The 19,629-nt window shown below is 39.9% G+C and overlaps 1 protein-coding gene across 1 annotated transcript in view; it reads right to left on the bottom strand.

The window, feature by feature from the left end:
- Window positions 1–19,629, bottom strand: part of CLASP1 (cytoplasmic linker associated protein 1) — a 166,749-nt gene that overhangs the window by 56,991 nt on the left and 90,129 nt on the right. Inside the window, exons 21-24 of the mRNA XM_077784947.1 lie at window positions 12,609–12,716; window positions 9,610–9,777; window positions 4,408–4,515; window positions 797–859 (exon numbers count right to left, since the gene is read on the bottom strand). Coding sequence (XP_077641073.1) covers window positions 797–859; window positions 4,408–4,515; window positions 9,610–9,777; window positions 12,609–12,716 — 447 coding nt within the window. The remainder of the gene's footprint in view (window positions 1–796; window positions 860–4,407; window positions 4,516–9,609; window positions 9,778–12,608; window positions 12,717–19,629) is intronic.

The following is a 19,629-nucleotide window of genomic DNA, read 5'->3' as shown; positions in this document are numbered from 1 at the left end:
TCTCTTGTCCCAAAGCTAACCCTCATTCAATTATTTTTAAGATTCCCAGTAAAATATCCTTATTTCAAAAGGAATTACACATTCTCTACAACTGCAAATCCAGTACAGGGGAGGGACAGAAGTAACTGGAATCTGCAGATTTTTCTCATTACATGTAACCATCAGTCACATTATGCAAAGCCCAGTGAAATTAAGGGATTTCTTTTTCCTTCAAAAAATTCCATGTACTTTGGACAAGGCCCTGAGACTAATATCAAGAATGGATCAGCATGTGTTATGCTCCAAAGTTCAGTCTGAAAGCTCATCAGGTGCTTAATTTTTCCTGCTCTTGTGTATCTTGTGTATTTTGGAGGGGATCCCACAAAGAACTTTCATTAATAGAGACAGGAGTCCAGAATATTTAGTAATAAATGTGATGAAACCCACTGGGATCCTGTCCTAGACACTGGAAAGTGCTACACTGCTAAAGAGGAAAAAGAATTTGCAAGTACTCTGCATCAGTCAGGATTTAGCCCATGCTGCACAACTGATCAAATTTACAGGAGAATTGAGAAAGCCCTGGATCACCCTTTGTTTAAACACTTTTCACAATGTTCCTAAAATACACAAAATTAAAAACATCCAATAAATAAAACTCAAAACAAAAAGCCACGTTGAACAAAACCAGAACAGAAAGCCCCGCAGTGGTGAGAAGCACATGCCAAGTGCTGGCTGATGCACACGATGGCAAATGTTAAGATGGTGTAAAACAAGACTACGTATAAGAAGCGGATTCATGCAGTTAGCGCTTGTTCACCTGACTGCCCAACAGAATCAGCAGTGGAGAGAGCACTAGTGGACCTGGAATGACGTCGAGAAGCTGCAAGTAGAAGGAATGGCAACACCCACAGGATTAACACACATTGAACCCGAGACAGAAAATGCCACAATCCAAAGGGGATGCGTGCGACCGCTACCGGCAGAGGTGTTTCATAGTGACAGGGGAATGGCGCTGCACGTGGATGCGGAACAGCTACAGTGCGAGCCCCACAGCAACGCCTCTACCTGGAGCTTCCCCCCCTTCCCCTCGTGACCAGTAACAGGATGCATGACAAACTCATTTGGAACAGTCCCAGTCTGGGTGCAGCTCAGCAAAAACACCCCGATGCACATCAGTCACGTTCCAGACCTGCAGGTCTGGCAGGCAGCCGTCACGAGAACGTGGAGCACGTAACTACAGAGAAGGGTTTAGATGTGTCAGATCTAAACCCCAAAGTGAAGCCATGAGGAATGGTTACAAATTGTGCTTGCAGGTATTTTTCCACAACATTCTAGCCTATGCATAATAAAATCAACGTTAACAAAGAGAATGCGTAACCACATAAGTAGGAAGAGTCATACAGGGAGGTCACCAACCACTGTAGAGGTCCTCGGGTTGGTTTCTTTTCCAAATAAACACACGTACACACATATTCAGGTGTTGCTACTTCCAAAGATCTCTTGCTTTTAACAAATTTTGCATATATGTTTCTTGAACTTCAGTATGTACATGCAGAGCTAAGGAGAATATGCACATCACACACCCATCGAGAATGACACATGTATACAAATTGTTAAAAGCAATGGAGTGCACACAGTAGCAGAGGAGCCTAAGCCAAATATAGCTCCCACTTCAATTCTCAGTTGTTAGCAGCACATCAATGACAAAATGCCTTTGGAGAGGTTTTCAGTTCTTGGCTTCAGCATACAAGTGAGTTCTTTATGAAAGCAAATGAAAAATGGGCCCAGTCATTCCCAAATTACAGAAATTTTGTCTTTCTAATGAAGTTTTCCCTATGTCTAGCAATGACATGCTCACCAGCTCAAAGCAACTGACCCAAGAAACCGATTGTTCATTTAAGCAATTCATCACCACAGACTCACTGAAGGCCTTGTTGCTTTAACATCATAACTAGTACTGTCAAGAAACTGAAAAAATAAAGCAGAATCACCTTACAATACAAATAGGCTTTGTCAATTATGCACATAAGCGTGCAGCAGAAAATTCTAAGTCTTCTGTTTAAGGCAAAGCATTCATAAACACAAATACTAATATAATGAAATAGGAATCAGCAATGTTGAGAAAAATAGAATGTTGGGTTTTTCTGACTTTGAGAGCTTCACTAAAAGCTATATGCAATATGGCCTTTGGACATGGAGAACACAGGCATTTATTCAAGAGTAGTATCCCACTGACAACATAAGTAAATTCATAAAAGATTTGCATGATCAGTGCAGGATTACACACTGAACTTCACAATTAAGGTTTGTAGGTCACAATTGCTTCCCCCAAGTTAGCCACTGTGCCCCTGAGGACACCACTGCAAGATCAAGGCCCAGGGAGAAACAATAATAACAAAAAAATTTCAAACACCCACATCTCTGTAAGGAAGCTGAGTACAGATTCACTCTTGACTGTTTTTACTAACTTAGGAAACAGGACTCATAATACACAGACATGTATGCCTGCACTGCAGCCCCAAAACAATAGGATGTCAGTGCTGACACTGACCATAATACTATAAAATGCAAGAATCTTGTCATTTCCATTTAGTTACTCTAAATGTAATTCACAAATATACAAGTTAATAATTATAAGCAAACCAGACTGTGAACAGCAGGATTATATTCCCTTTGCATTATTGCAAGATTAATTGGTTTCTAAAAATACTGTAAGAGAACCACAGTTGGCTTAAACCAACATATATAAATTTCTTTGAGATTAATTACACACCACATAATTAACAAGTTCACAAACACATTTGATCTTAAAGCATTTCAATGAAAGCAAAGAAAAAGGTAGTAGGGTAACAACTACATTGGGTTACTGTTGTTACATTGGTATTTCTTCCCTATGTAACCTTTATGACCTAATAACAATGTATTTCTAGAAATTACTCTCCAGGAAATTAAAAAGCATGAGCTAAAATGAGATTATTCTTTCTTTGCAATTTCCTCTCAATAAAACAGTATAACAGACATCTGTAACTGAGATTTTACAGTCAGTGTAAGCGTCAGACTCAGCACCAGTGGAAGTGTACAAAGCTCACACCAACCACGGTTCTGATACACTGCATTTGCTTTTCAGAACACAGGTCAAGACAGTACTTCAATGACTGTATTTTCAATAAAATAAACAAAACATAGCACAGTGACACAGAACACTGATGAGCTAACACTGAAATCGAACCTACTTATACGTTTTGGCTGGAGAAAAAAGACTTCATCCAAAATTGAAGCTAGGCAGGTTAACTATAAAAATAAGCTACAGTTGTGGATCTACTGTCTTTTTCTAGGTCTGGTATGAAATCAGCTTCATTTAATCACTAAAATGTTCATCTATTTATCTTAAAGAGCTATGAACCAGGTTATGAATGTAAAGTTGAACTCCTTCCATTTTTCACCAGAAGTTGACACATTAATGTAAACAGATTATTTTATAGCTCAAGACAATGAAATCCCTAAACCCAAAGGTTTCTCCAAAATTAAAACTTGTGCTATGTTCCATTTACACATTACATCATACAAAATTTTTAGTATTTGCCACTATGTGCAAAATAGATATTGTAACACCATTCTTCATTAAATTACTACATAAATGAAGAGGGCCTGGAGATAACTGTATTTCATGTCTGAGATGACAAGTTTTGATACAAGAAGTAATGTATTTGGTTGAACATATGATATGGCATTTGATCAGAAACATTAACTATCTTGCTGCATTCAGCATTGTGCAGAAAAACTGCATAAGGTAAGTGTAATGAGATTTTCTATTTGTACTGTACACTTTAACTGCAGTTTAATGATGCTCCTTTAAAATTTCAGTCTTTCCTTGGTTTTACACTGCCTGATTAAGTTTCCTACAGCATGTGCAACTTAATTGATGATAGACTGCCCTGTAAAACCTTTACAAAAAGAGAGCTGCTATCTCCACTGGAGGATTCAGGATAGAAATTATACACTGTAACTATAGCTAGCTGTAAGAAAATCGAATCATGGATAATTGAGTCACTCAACAACAGGCTACAATGCTACAAAACTACTTCACTGTGACCTAGAAAATCCAGGCTTGCCCTCCCATAGATTTCCATCAGTGTTATTAAGCAAAGCAGCACAGCCCAATACAAGCTGAATCAATGAAACTAAAAATGGTAAAAGTTCAAACTAAGCTATTTCCCTACTAACACTGAAATACTGAGAACCAGAATTGAAGCATGCAGAAGAAAACAGAAGGGGAAAAAAAAGGGGTTGGAAATGGGGAGTGTCAGGAATCTGGAGGACAGAAAAAAGCTCATTCCACCTAGCAGTGTCTTGAAAGGGCAATCACAACAAGGGAAAAAGGAAAAAAACATATTGACCCTTAAAGCTCCAATGCCTACATGTACTCACCAAGTGGAGGGAAGCCCCGAGCAGGGCTTGTATCTCGACTGCTCTCACGGCTGGTATCACGACTGCACCCCTGACTCATGCTGGGTCGGGGGATACGACTGCTCCGTGCTAGCATGCAGCATGGAGAGTTTCAGAGAAGGTGAACAAGTTTAATGAGGACAGAAAGCTCAAAGTCAAGTCACAGTTCTGTTAGTTATGGTAATAATTACATTAGTAATTACAATTTGCAGCAGCCTGCTCAGGCTCTTTACAAACCAACTACCTTACATGCTGAGCTGTGTTTGTGCTGTGAAATTTCAGCAGCATTAATGTCTGGCTGACAGTCTGCTTTTTTCTTAAGCAATCCAAGTTTTGTTATTCAAGTAGAGCAGGAATCTTCAATCATTTAGGGAAGTTCTACTGTTGCAAAACAGATGAGGCTGAAAGAAACCCTTCTGGAATATTTCTTCCTTATTTTTAAAATAAACATCCTTCTGGAACAAATTTCTTTAAGTACTACTGATATGATGTTTTTACATAGATTTGACTTTCACAAGAAGAGTTTTTTGAACAAATATCCTAAGGGGAAAAAAAAGTGTACTGCACAGACTTGCAGAGTTATCTTTCTCTAATGAAAGATACTGGGAAAAATATTTAGAACCTGAATACCTGAAAGACAGGTTAAAAAGTGATTTGAATTAGAAAAGAGTAGTAGCTTCAGATATTTAACAGAAGCTAACTTCTATTCCACAGACATTTCAAGAAGTTTATCTTTATGGTTTTATATGCACACAGATTGAGACATATGCACACTTCAGGGGAGTTTTAAATTATATTCTTTACTTGTACAAAACCCTACATACCTGCAGATGCTTGAGACACTGAATGTTTTAAAAATGTTTGCAGAAAGTTATTTAGTAAGCTTTATGCCTGATGAAGAATACAGTATTTCCTTAGGGCAAAAACCATCAGTTAATTGTCAGGAGAATTTAATGACAAGAGGAAGATTTCCCTTGCTGTTTTAAAAAGGCAGTAGCATAATTCAAGTGTTCAGGAATCGCCGTTGATGAGTTTTCTCAGGTGCAGAGTAAAACCTAATCTACCAGCTTTGGTGACAACACGGCAGATGTACATATGCATAACATGAACGTACTAATACTTTGACTGTATCCTTGTTTTTATAAAAATAATGTCATTTGCATGCTTCAGAATATATATATATATATTCTTACAAATCTCTATTGATTTGTATACAGAACTGAAATGCCTAGACTCAAGCTGAAGTTCCTCTAGAGTGCTTCAGTGTTCTCACATAAAATGGATATATTAGCATCCTTCAAGCAAAACAGTACAGAACAAAATAGAAACCTTCATATTTAGGCTTTAAAATTAGAGACTTCTGCCAGATTCTTGCTTTGTCAAATCCCTCCCAATTTTGCAAAACCCAGTTCATATCTCTGCGATGAATTAATGGTTCTGACGGTTGACCTCTGATGTCAGACAATGTGAGATGAGCTATCAACCAAGCTGATTAGATCACCATAATGTGTAATGGTACTGAGTTACATGATCTTACAATAAAGACTAAATTTTAAGAACTGGATGAAATTAGGGTCCATGAGTACAATAATCCCATCTCAGACGTACAAGGAAAAAGCTGACAGGTAAAAGTAACATTAAAGTTCTCCACACAAATCCTTGGTTTGAAATTGCAGACTCTCTAGAAGCAAACTTCTCATTCTTGGGTCTCATGCTTATTTCATGAATAAATAATGGCAGCCTTCACATCAGGTTTGCACAAGCAGCAATTTCTCTTAAACAGAGAAGATCTGCCCATCTTTTCAATAATACAACTGTATTAAAAACAGTAAAGGCTCTTTAGAGAGGGAGAGATGTGAATGATTACAAAAATTAGTGGATGCACACAACAGATTCTCCTTCCATACCAGCTAACAGCAGCAGCATGAAGAAAATGCACTTTATCTGCATTGTCCTATACTAGTAGGACAATGCTACAGATGTAACATAATACTGACTTTACAAACAGAACACCCAAAGCCAAACTCTAGGTACTTCAGGATTAATGGTCAAATAAAAGCTGTATGTTACTGGATACAAAAGAAAATCAAGGAAAGAAAAAAAAAGGAAAAAAAAAAAAAACAAAGAAAAAGGATTGAAAAGAACTGAACGATGAGTCTGCTGTGGACTCCCAGGCACCTGCCTCACATTTTCACCACCATGTTGTGTAGAGAAGGTTTTTTATCAGCTACTCAGACTATTTCCTTTAGACACTGCCAGCAGTGTTGTCATTTAGCTAAGTCTCTCACACTGTGACAGCCTGTCTCTGCAGTGCAGGGAGCAAAAGCAAAGAAGACAGACCAAGTCTCCACTGGAGAATTCTCAACCCCCAAAAGCTGGACAGAAATCAAGTGAATGAGTAGCAAAATGGATTAAGAGGAGTAGGCAGCATGAAAGCAGACAGTGTGTCCACAGCCAGTTCTGCTGTGAGAAAGTCTAGGACAGGACAAGGATGGGTTGTTTTCAATAATATTCCAACTTTGTAATGTATACTGTACATCTAAGTTTTACCAATTTCATCTGGAAAGTCACTTAGACATGGTTCACACCATTATTAAAACACACTATCAAACATTCTTATGCCAGTGGAACCCAACAGATGCAAATATCACCAGCAGAACATGGAAGTGCCCCTGTTTACCAATCTACCACTTGGAAGAAACTGGTATTTCATAAGGGTGTGAATTTTAATGATTCTTAAGTGGAGACTCAAAATCAGCAGACGCTTTCTTACATCAATACCGGCATTTTAGAGTCTGAAATTCTGCCAAACAGCCAAAGGAAAGCTCTGCAGTGGGGAACACCCAGTCAAGGCAAGTCAAGAAATGCCTGCAGATTTCCAATAAATGTACACAGCATAACCCCAACAGAAAGAGTACTGCTGCATGAAGCTGATAGGCAGCTGTGCTCACTCCACTTTTTGGAGAATGGCTGTCTTGGATCTCTCACTTCTTTCAGATACAGCTGTGCCACACTATCTGCAGAGCATCCAACAGAATTAACTTCAGGCTGATAATTTTCAATCCATAGGAAATGGACATCACCTATTTGAGGACACAATCTCCTGCAAGGAGCCCAAAGAAACACTCAAGATAAAGTGGACTGCACTCCTCCTTCCCCAAGAGGATATCACTGAACAGACAGCAGAGGCAGGCTTAAAAATGAAGTGTCACAAGCAGAGACATACAGGTGACCACACAGGGGCTCAGAACACTGAATGTGCTGCCTCTGAGGAAACAAAATCTTCTTCAAGTTTCCCAGCACACAGAAGGAATCTACTTCACAGATACCTGTAGCCATCATGGAAATCAAAGCTAGCAGCAAGGTATTGATGCTAACAGGCATCCATCCACATACAGAGGACTTTATTTTTGTTACTGCCTCAGGAGAGCCTGAAAAACTCCAAGGGATGGTTTCTGTATTTGGAATCAAGGTGAGTGGGAGTTTATTTAATGAAATGAACAAACAAAATAAAGTATCAAGGAAATATAGAGACTGAAGCAACACAATAAAAAAGCATAAAATACTGTTAGCTACTATGCCATAAAGTAATAAGTACAATGGAATAATGGTATAAAGCTGACAGCTCAAAAGCTATCTCCATCTGGGTCAGTATTATAACTTTCAAAATCCAATAGACAGAATTTCTGCAACTGAACAGTAAAGTGTCAGACACTCCTGTTCCCATAACAGTTCAATCCAGGCTGTGTCCATCAACCTGGGGGGAATAGGTGAAAGCCACACATTGATACATGTCAGATCTCTCTCCCACTCTCAAAGAACAAGCACTGATTATGTTCTCAGGGAGCACATCAGAGAAATTATACAAACTACTCTTTCAAAAGAATTCAAGGCTCCTGTAATATACCTGAAAGCAGGCAACCCAAGAGTGAGGATTCTACACAAAGTAATTTCCCTTCAGATGCTCAAGAATGTTACAGATCAGACCGCATAGTATGATGATCAGCTTAAACATGTGTGATGGTACCATCCACCATTCTTTGCTTCTTCCTAAAAAACAATCTTCTTCTACACAGTGATAGCAGAACAATTACCTCTAGTATTTGGGAGGCACTTTACATTTAAAAGCAATGAACAGAAAAGCATAATATATTCATACAGAGCCCATAAAATAGATTAGACATGAGAAGAACACAGAATTTGGAAAAGCAGTCACAATGAATATGCAATATTTTTTATGAATCATAACGGCATATACACTCAGGTGCTTTAAACTCATTTCAGTATACTGTAAAGAATTAATAAAATAGTTCTTTATTAACGACAGCCTCTAATTAAAGATGCAGCTCAAATGTAAAATATAAAACTATTGCTAAGGCAATAGTTATAAATTTAATTGCCAACAGTAAGGCTACAATTTTAATCCATTTCAATCTACTAGCAAAGTTTCTGTAGATAAAAATAATTTAGAATCAGTATAATTTAAGATGTTTTTCTACATTAGCTTCAAACTTATAAAATAATTTATATTAAAAAATTAAAATATTCAGAGAACACACTGAATACCTTTTCACTTCAACTCACATACACAAAGTCTTTATATATATAATGATATTTACTTACCTGACTTTAAAAAAAAAGTCTGCTGATAAATTTGAAAATAGAAACTATTACAGAATATTTACATAACAGTCACTGAGACTAGAGTATCAAAAACAGAACAATTACTACATAAGTCTAACATGTGTTCTAAGAAAGTGTCTCCAGGATATTAAGGATGAGAGAAGCAAGCCATTTAAAATGCAAAATTTCTAAAATAATCCAAGAAGGTGCTTTTTGCCCTTGGTTCCATGTGATTGTAAAGATTACTCAACTCATTTTAGGAATAAGCTTAAATGAGGTCTTTTTGCTCTGATGGTTATCCACAATTGTTCTTGCTTCCTGACCTAATAATATTGCCCATGTTGAATTTCAAACCAAAAACACATCATGACATCTTTAGGCTTACTTTGAAACCATAAGCTCAACCTGGAACACAGAATTACTCTCCTACAAACCACAGGCACATTAACTTCTCAGCTGAGAAGCTCAGAAGAATAACAGCAACATGAAGTTTCCCAGTCAAGAGGAAAGCCCCTCCTTCAAGCACTCCCGCCAGCACATCCCTGCAGTGACTGTTCTTACCTAGGCCTATTCTGTTGGGACTCGTCTCCCGACTGCATCCCTGGCTCCGAGGAATCTTGCTGCGCTTCTCTGAGGATGATGGCACTGGCTGGACTCTGGATGTTCCACTGCTCAGGCCACCATAGGAGCTTCCTAAGAGCTTACCCGGAGAACTAGACCGGCTACCAGCTAGGAGAGAACCAGAAACAAGGAACACACAATTAAAACCCCCAAGATTTTAAACACACTGGCAGCAAAACTGGAACACAATCAGCTCTAAGTAACAATCTAATCCAAATCCCTCAGAATACTAATGGAAGTGTTCCCTCTAAGTTTTCAAGAAGACTGAGGAAAGCCCGTGGACAATGAACACTGACATCAGCAACCCTCTGCTGCCCATGGAGATCAAGCCCAAGCAGACACTGCAGTGTATGAACATCCAAGCTGGCTTTGGGAGAGCCTCGTGGAGGTGCTGAGGCAGCCTTGCTGCAGCAGCAAGGGGTTTCCAGGCTGCCTCACCTCCTCATAAAGCAACACCAACCAGGCTGTGTGCAGAGCTGTGCTGCAGTGCCCTGGCTTCTGGCACAGGTCACCCGCTGCAAAGCAGCTCAGGAGCTTTGTGCTACACTGCAGTGGTGGCACTGCTTTTCTGCAGTAATTTAGTGAAGGAAAACAAAAAACCCACAACATCTGAACAAATCAGCACAATAATGAGTAAATCTCAAGAGCCTCAAACTCAGAGATGCTGGCTTACTTAGATCTGGCTGATTAAACCTAAGTTCTTTATTTTTCACATGATGAAAGTGAGTCCCTCAAAATCTGATGTTGCCATTACTATTCCTAACATTAAATTTATTTTCTCAAACACCAGAAAAGTATATTTGAAAGGGTTTCAAGAGGATACTCAGGCAAGCTCACATTTTGAGCCTACAGTCACACTGATTTCTTGCTGAAATGCATCTCACATCTCTCAAAAATTTCATTTCCATATACTGTTACGAGTCCAACAAAAGTTGAAGACTGTTCTTCTGTCTTAACGTAAGAAGATAGGCAACTCTATCAGCCTCATGAACAATACCACAGCACATGTATAAACTTACTTGCCCCCTCCAATTTCTTGGCCAGAGCCATTCTGAACCAACCAAATATATTCCAATACTGTATGGGATGCCAGCTCCATTCTCCCCACCCCAAAGTGACAGGTACCAGTCCTCCACCACGACCTAAAAGTCATCTTGCTGGTGTCAGCAGGGATGTATTGAAGTAACTGAGAGAAGAATTCAGCCCCTAGGGTTTGAGCTGCAGCAGTGAGCCAGCTTTGACATCAGAACATATGCTTACCATATTTGATTAGTGGGAGAAAGCATATCACCTGCCATACACACTTTATGACTTCAACAAAATGCTTTTTAAGTCTTATAGTTAGGAGAGAATGAGGAAAGCTAAAAGCTTAGCAGTTAAAAAATGTGAAGGAACTAACATGAAAAAGCAAGAAAGGGAAAACGTTTCTTACCACCAGCAGGATTAGCTGATCTGGATCCTTGATTATGAGGGCAGACCAAGGGACAGGCAAAAAGTGGATTAAAAGACAGCAAGACAATACAGCGTTCAGCATGCGGTTTGTGCTATACACAATACAGACAGATTTATTTACAAACATGTCACTCCTAAAGCCTCTGCAGAATGCAGTGAATTAATGTGCAGATGCAGCTAACTTCCCAAAGTTGACCAACTTCTCAGGAAATGTCAACCAAGACCCAAGTTCTGCTCTAAACTGCACCCCAGCCCAGTCTGTGAAATTACAACACGGTTATCCACTGTGTGGGCATGGAGAATCTGGTCCTGCGACTGACTCATTATATTTGAATTTGTAAATTATTCCGTGCAACATTTGGTTTAAGGATAAAGATCACATCTGGTTGGGCTAGGCTGGAAACGCAGCAATCTAGACGAAGGCAGCAGGTGACCATCCTAAACCTTCATAAGGCATTCTATAGAAAAATTAGGTCCATAATCTTTGAAACCTTTAAAGAATAACTACTATTTAAATACTTTTGAGACTTGGCTCATCTGGTCTGACCATTTTTTACCAAACTAAGTTTAGGGAAAAAAGGTGACTTCTGGCTTTGGGTAAGTTCTAGGTTCAACACTAAAGAAATCAATTTACATTAGCATCCCAAAGCCCAAATATATCCTTATGACTTCAGCATACAGATTTCCATTTGGCTCCATGCTCATGCCTTTCTGCAGATCTCCCAGTCTAACACAAGGCTATAAACTGCTTTTTCAACCCTCCAGCATGACATAGCAAAGCAATGAAAGAATGAACAGAGAAGGGCTTTCAAATAGGGGTACAAAGCAAGACAAGTCCTCAGAACAGACAGGTCCTTCACAAACCCAATCTCCTATTCACAAGGCTGAAGGTCCTCATAACAGGGAGTTTCTCCCTCCCCCAGATTCTTTTAGGACTCTGAGTGACAGAATTCTCCTCAGATACACATGACAAATATGCAGCAGCACCATATGTGTGGCTCCTAGGAGAAAACCATGCCTTGCCAGGAAGCCAGAGAGTGCAGACGTGTCATGTGAATCAAAGCAGAACCCTTCTTCCCATGTCCACACAAACAGGTAATCCTATTTTCAACTGATGCCAAACCCCATTAATTTTAGACAGCTCACGTGTTCACACATACAGAAATAGTCACATAAGCAGGAGAGGCTTGGCAGGGAAGCAGTCAGCTACAGGCACACGGGGTGTCTTAGCAAGACACAGTGCCAGTTATTTAGAGCTACACACCACAGCAACACGGAATTCTGCTGCACAGCTGGTGAAAAAAGGCCACAACTAAGCACTCAGACTTGGGGCCCCGTGTGTCAGCAGGAGCACACACTGGCTAGGCGGGGATTCATTTTATTATGTGTCCAAAGTGAGCCCAATTCTCTGATGGTGCTACTGCAATTCAAGAGGAACACATGAGTAACTCTTTGTTCCGCTCCCCCAAGAATGAAGCCATGCTTACGCTGGGACTGGGACACTACTTTAGCGCGGCTGCGGCCTCGGGTGTCGGCAGGCGTTGAGGTGACGCTTGTGGCACTGCCTGAGCTCTGCCTCCTGGTGCGGATCCGGCCTGGAGCAACGCAAAGACAATCACACTGTTAGCAAGTTTCTTACAAAGGCAGCAGCAGCGTCTAGCACACTATAGACACAATTACCCAGGGTACAAAAGAAATGTACTGGGAGAAGCAACACGTTTTACTAGGCTGGCTGAGATGCAGGGGAGGGAGTGGAAACAGCCACAGCCCATAGTCCAAAAACTTCTTTGCTTTCTGTAATGCTATCAGCCAGGTTAATTAAAAAACATTACCTCTCTATAGCCTTTGCTCCTGTTCTAGAGTAGCTTTTTTACAAAGGATCAACAACAAAAAATTTCAAGCCTCCTAAATGCTGCTTCCTGTATCAAATTATTACTTTCTGACATGGTGATCACCCTTTTGGAGACAGGTGTGACAGATGCCCTCCCAGATTCCATCGCTGGGATTTTCAACTAGCTGTCTGGTGCTTTATACTCTGCTCCACCTGCACAGGCTGGCAGGCACTCCTGTGATGGTCTGTCAACACAGCCTGACCACACTTTTATTTCAGGCTCATTGAATTTTCCCTGCTGTCTACAGATCCCTCATATTTATCCAGAGATCAGAGTAACTTTACTTGTAATGGAGAGCTTTATTTAAAATAATCAGTGCTGAGGAAAACAGACTCTTGTGTGCCTTCCTTTTATTTAAGCAGATAATGAATATAAAGTCTCAAAGTGTTCTCAGTCCTTGCTCTGTCCTTTTCTCATGGAAAAGCCAGTGAAATTTGAGCTAGGAAATCTTATGAGATCATCAGTTCATCCCCTTCCTGGAGTAGGGTTGTTTCCTACAGAATGCCCTTTTTAGTGCTAAGCTTCAATTATCTATCTCTAGTTAATGGGAAAGAAATTATAATTAAGAGTAACACAAAAAACCTCCATCAATACTTTTCAACACATCAGCTCTTAACCAAGACTAGTTTTTTTCTCAGGACTCATGCCAGTGCTATCCCTGCATTCAGAGGGTGGCTTCCAGTTTCTGGCACAATAATGAAAGGAAAAAACCCACAGCAGGTAAGAGAAGTCTAGACAACTGCACCTACTGGTTATAGATACTCATCTCCTGCCCTCTGTCTCCACCATAAGCATACAGAGATATATGAACAGGGAAACACACACACTTCCCACCCAAAAAAACCCACTTCACATAAGGCACACATGCAGGACAAGACAATGGCAAGCAGCTCAGACGGAGTGATTGGGAGCTGTGTTCCTTCTCTGAGCTCTCAAAATATTCATAACATGGTCTGAAAGCTTCTGCTAGACCCAAAGTAACAAGAAGATGCCTAACTTTGACAAGAAAGGGCAAATTTGCTTGCATGAGAAAAAACCTACAAGACACTTCTACTTCAAATCTCTCCACCAGCACCTAGTTTTAAAACAGCTCAGTAGGCAAAGTACAGGTAAGACCATTCAAACAATTGTTTACAGATGGGACATAGATGGAATCATCAGCAGAAAACTGGGAAAACACAAACAAAACTTTAAACCACTGTCTCAACTGAACAAGCTCTGAGCACACCCATGTGGGTCCAACAGCCATAAAAACTGGCTGCTGATGTCTTCTTTACCACCAGCAAAGGCTGCAGATTCCTCTGCTGTAGGGCATTCTTGTGCCTTACAAAGGGTCAGCCTGATGCACTGCTGGAGGCAAGTTCTAGAGCTCTCTGCCAGCCAGATCCCACCCCACGCAAGGCTGGCACAGCTCCACACAGGTGAGCAGAGCCACTCTGTCACCTGGTAATGAGGTGGACCCAAAGCCCGACACAGGCTCCAAGGCAGGCCAGCACGGGGAAGGAGGCAGGCAGACATCGCACTCCCCTCAGAAGCCTCAAGGCTTCCCTCCATTTTGGTCAGGAAGGCATCACAGTAAGACAAGAATTTAAACCTGACCAGTCTTAGGAACCAGTAATGGAATTCATTTACATCCTTCCAGCAGGCCAGTGGGAGCCTTGGCATTGCAGGAAGTCCTAAGGGGAAATCAAGCTGAAATTCAACACTACACACAGTAACAGGAGCACTGGAAGACACATTTAGTGATGTGCATGGGCCAAGAATGGGTGAGAAGGGACTGATGTCTCCTCTTCTTACACAAAGGCCACTTAAGACCCTTAAATTTTCTGGATTTTTCTGCATCTACAAAAGCCGGGGTTTTGTTTTTCTTTCTTGTATCTTCAGCAGTGGATGACTAAGAAGGGGAAAACTGGGATAAGATGTGTGACTTTTCCAACTTAAGAAATACTATGTCTAAAATAATACATAAAGTGAAACTGAGATTAGCTTCTGAAACCTTTTCTAAAGGCTTTAAAAAATTAAACAGAACTAACGAAACTTGATTAACATGTGATTACTAACAAGACTGGAAGAAGAAAATTCAGCCCTATTTTGAAACTCCTAAGGGCTGGTGGATAGATTCCTACCAACTTCAGCAGTTTCTGAATGAATGAATGCCCAGGAACAAAATTCTGCTTCCTTTTGCACTGGTACATTTGCACACTGATTTAGGCCTATTGGGTGTCAGAACAGTGTGAGAGGAGAAGTTGTTCTTCCACAGTAAGAACAGAGTCCTTACACTGATACAGATTTTCTCATCATTTAAAAAATGCTGACAAGCATTTGAAGTAACAACTGCATTGGACTTGCATTGTGCATATGGATTTTTAATATATATTATACCAAGTACAACATGCATATGTAGTAGTTAATCCATACAAAACAAATGTGGCTTCTACATTCCCCCAGGAATTTCATTTGCAAACAAGAATTTGCACTCACAACCAAGAGTTATTTGCACATAGGACTATGTGTGTGGCTTTATCTCTATCATTCTAACCCAGACAGAAAAATTAATTTCAAGCAGGACTGTAAATATAGTATCAAGTAAGCTATTTAGACTTTTTCTTGTTCTTAAATTCAAGCAAACACCTCCCCTCCCAAAACTTCTTTGCTTTCAAGTGGGTTTGTCTCCATATCTAGTTCAAACTACAGATGTAGCAATCCATATTTCACAACCATTCTTTTTCTGCTCTTTTAAAAGCATTGCTGCATCCTAACAACATGACAGCAAAGGAACAGACAAAGAGTGCCCCAACTAGTCTCCAAAAACCATGAAAGCATTTCCATAAAAAAAGCCCTTGATCTAAATTTGACATGTGATACACTGGTACAGAAAAGGTCTTGAAAGATTCCATATAAATGCGTTGTGTTAAGAAACCATTTCTGGATTTTTAGGAGGTTTTGGTTTTATTTTTTAAAGTTATTGTAATTTTTACAACAATGGTTCAGAATCAGATGTGAAATGTCTAACAAATGCCTAAACCTAGAGAGGTTGTTTTGTTTTGTTTTGCTTTTAAGGAAAGGAACAAATTAAGGAAGATTCTATGATAATATTTGTGCTTTACAAGTGGCTTCACCTGGCAGGTTGAGTCCTCTGGGTGCATATTGCAGCATCCCCACCCCCAGTACACAGAACAGCCATAGGCTTTATGGCACTCAGGCTGCATATCACACTGAAGAAAATGGTTTTTAAATAGTCTAGAAATGGTATGCAGCAGCCTCACAACTCGCTTTAATCAATTCCATGCTGTGAACAGGGACACCTACAGCCACACAAGTTGCATGTGGACACACTGGGATGATGATGGTCTCTCCAGGGATCAGGTTAATGCAGTTAGGTTACCCAGCACTGGAGTTTTTGCCCCACTTGGAGAAAAACATTCCTGAAAGAGCCTCTAGCCCTATCTGTATCATTGCTAAATAACACATGGACAGACATGGGAGACACACAGAGATCAATTAAAAACACGCGTTATAGATAATAATTAAATAACTTTTTGCAACCCCCATCAGAATGGTTTCCATGCATATTTAGCACTTCTCCAATGTTAGAAAGACCAGACTCTGCACAATGATTTTCCCTGAGAGGCACTTGATCCTCACTGGAAACCATCAGGATGTGCTGCCTCTGGGTTTTATGTGAGATCTCCCTCCAAAGCAGGGGGCTCAGTGAACACTCCACTTTGCCCTACACAAACAAAGCCAAATCAACTCAGCACTTGCAAAGGGATGGAGCAAGAAAAGCAAAATACCTACAACCTGAGCAGTTCCGTGTAAGGTACCACTGTCAGTCATGACTTTGAATCAAGCCTCACTCTTAAGGACAAGGGAGAGCTTTAAGGCAGAGAAGAAAACAGGAATGGTGATTTCTTTAAACTTGTGTTACTCCCAAAGCCTTTGATAATGCACTCAAGGTGTCCACCTGAGCCTACGTTATCTGAAAACTGTAACAAACTCTATTTTATTGCCTTTCTGGTGAATACTAATAAAAACTATTCAATATTGTGCCACTGACTGCAAACTTCTGATTTTGTTTTGAATTTGCCAGTTGCAGGTAAAATCAGCATTTATGCTTTCCCTTTTGGAGAAAGGCTTTGTCTGAAGGGCTTGACTTCCTGCTTGCTTTGAAAAAAGGTAACACAAAAGCTCTAAACCATTCTAATTAATGAAAGCATTATGCACCCTTTAAAAATATTACTTGAAAAGCTGTTTCATTATAAGCAGATAATTTTCTAAGGTTTCCTTTTAATCAGGTATAACAAACATGGCACAAGTGCCACCTCCCTAGCACCAGCTGTGATGATCAAGTCAGTAGAGGTTTATCTCTTTTGAGCTTTCTGCGTGTAAAGCCCTTAATGCAGTTGAAAAGACCCCCATGCATGAAGGGTCTGAGCAATCAAGGCACATCTGTGCACTGCATGAAGACCTGCATAAACCTCACTGGTATACAGACTCACCTACTTTTCTATAAGGAAATGCATTTCTACAGCATTTGCCAGTTGCTGGGATGTCACAGCTTAAAACCAAGGACATACTCAGCTCTTAGTTGGCATTCTTGTACTGGCATCACCTACTCTATCTTGCTCCTTTGTTTGAGCTGCCTGACTCCAAAGCAAACCATGAGGAGAACCAAGAGCAAAGCAGATGGGAAGTGCCAAGTCCACACAATGCTGGCTCCCAGTTGAGGGGAATCAGCAGAATTTTACAATGTAGCTACAGAAAGCCATGATGGAAACCAGACTGCAGATTTAATGTCAAGCTGAACCACACAAAAAGACACAGGAATTTTCTCTTAAATTATTTACTGGTGACCTGCAAAAACAACCAAAACAAGCCACAGGAGCACAACTGTAGATGACATTTCTGCTTTATGTTCTGTTTCCTTCTGTTTCTAGAGCAAGAGGATGTTTTTCTCTAACCCCACCCTCTTAATTTTTACATTTATGTCAAGAATACAAAGTTTTATCTTTCCTGCAGTTCCTGACTCAGTCTGCAAGATCACAGAGTTGGCAGAAGACCTTACTCAGTTTCATTATTCAGTGAAGGACACACTCAATGCTGAATAAATGGTTTTTTGCCTCAACAATCTCAAAGGAAAAAGATGAGTTTCAAACAGTGATTAAACACATTCTTGAAGTACTCTGGCTACAGTGTACTCTGTTAATTCTCCCGGACTCTCCTCATCAGAAAAGAGAGAATCCTACAGAAAAAAGAAGGTATAAGACTTGGTATTTAAAACTGAGTGGATAGCAAACTCAGTTTCTGAAAGTTCATCTCAATCTTCCCTGCCCCAAGCAACTTCCTGGTTTCCATTACAGATTTCTACCAAATCAAATCTGCTCCTAATGTAACTGAATTGAAAACAGTAACCAAATAAAACCCCCACCCTTTTGCTTCATGACAATAAAGTATTAATAAACTAAAAATAGAGGTATTGCACAGGACAGCTGTTGTAACAGGCCTCTGCAAACACTATTACAGCCAAGGAGAGGATTAAAAGCTAGTATTTCATATAAAACATTAAACCCTCAACATTTCAAATGTAGGCCAAAAGTAGACAGGTCTGACAACTAAGACAAAAGAAAGAAAAGTATCAACAATTAAAAAAAAAAAAAGAAGAAGAAAAAAGGTCAGTTATTACAACAACTTGGAATTTCCATCTAACTCATGATTTAGAAATACAGGTCTCAGGTCAACTTCATAGTTCTTATCACTGACAGATCACAAAACACAAATACTCTGCTCAAGATATAGAGGTCAGCTCATCTCTCAACACTAAGTACCATCTCCAAAAATGGTACAGACCTTTTCGTCTAAATAATAAATCAATGTCTCATTAATAGTAAGGAAAATAACACAGATGTCACAACAGCACAGTGGCACTTCTCAGCCCACCACATCCAAATACAACCAGCCAAAGATATGAGCACAGTCCCACAAGACAGTAATAGATCCCTTGAAAAGAGACTGGCGCTGGGGAAAAAAAAGGCTTTGCTGGAGAGTGTGGTATCTCCATTCTGTGTAGAAAACATTTTTGTTTCCAACTCCTGTCTACTTCAGAAAATGATTTCCCAGTGATTTTTTTTTTTTCTTCAAGAAATAAGAAATAAAGAACAAGTTTTGACAATGAGCCAGAAAAACAGACTGGGATCCTTCCCAAACTAGCAGGCTCAGTGTTCTAGTAAAAAAGCCTTTCCTCCAACTGTCTTTGGTGCAAGCCATCTCACTCAGACAGTTAACAACAAAAAGAGAGAGGTCAGGTTTAAAGAGGTTGACTAAGTATTCCTTCCCTAGAGATCATTGTTTACTGTCCTCATTTTTCTGCCATGTGATCATCTCATTCAATTCTCTCACTGCCCAGTCTATTCCCGAAAGCATTTGGCAGTTGTGACCTGAGCTTTGGATGGAAAAACACAGCAAACCTTTACACATCAAGGAGAAAAGAAATCACAAGCTTTCTGTTGCTTGGGAGTTTTGTCTTTGTTGGTTTTTTTTTTTTCAGTCTATACACAGGTCACCTTCAACCAAAAGCAGTGCTTTAAATAGAGAAAGCCACACAGCAACTTAGTGACCA

The sequence above is a fragment of the Lonchura striata genome, chromosome 8 (assembly GCF_046129695.1).
Source record: "Lonchura striata isolate bLonStr1 chromosome 8, bLonStr1.mat, whole genome shotgun sequence".
Classification (NCBI taxonomy): Eukaryota; Metazoa; Chordata; class Aves; order Passeriformes; family Estrildidae; genus Lonchura; species Lonchura striata.
Note: the sequence above shows the minus strand (reverse complement) of the source record. Positions and strands in the feature narration are given on the sequence as shown.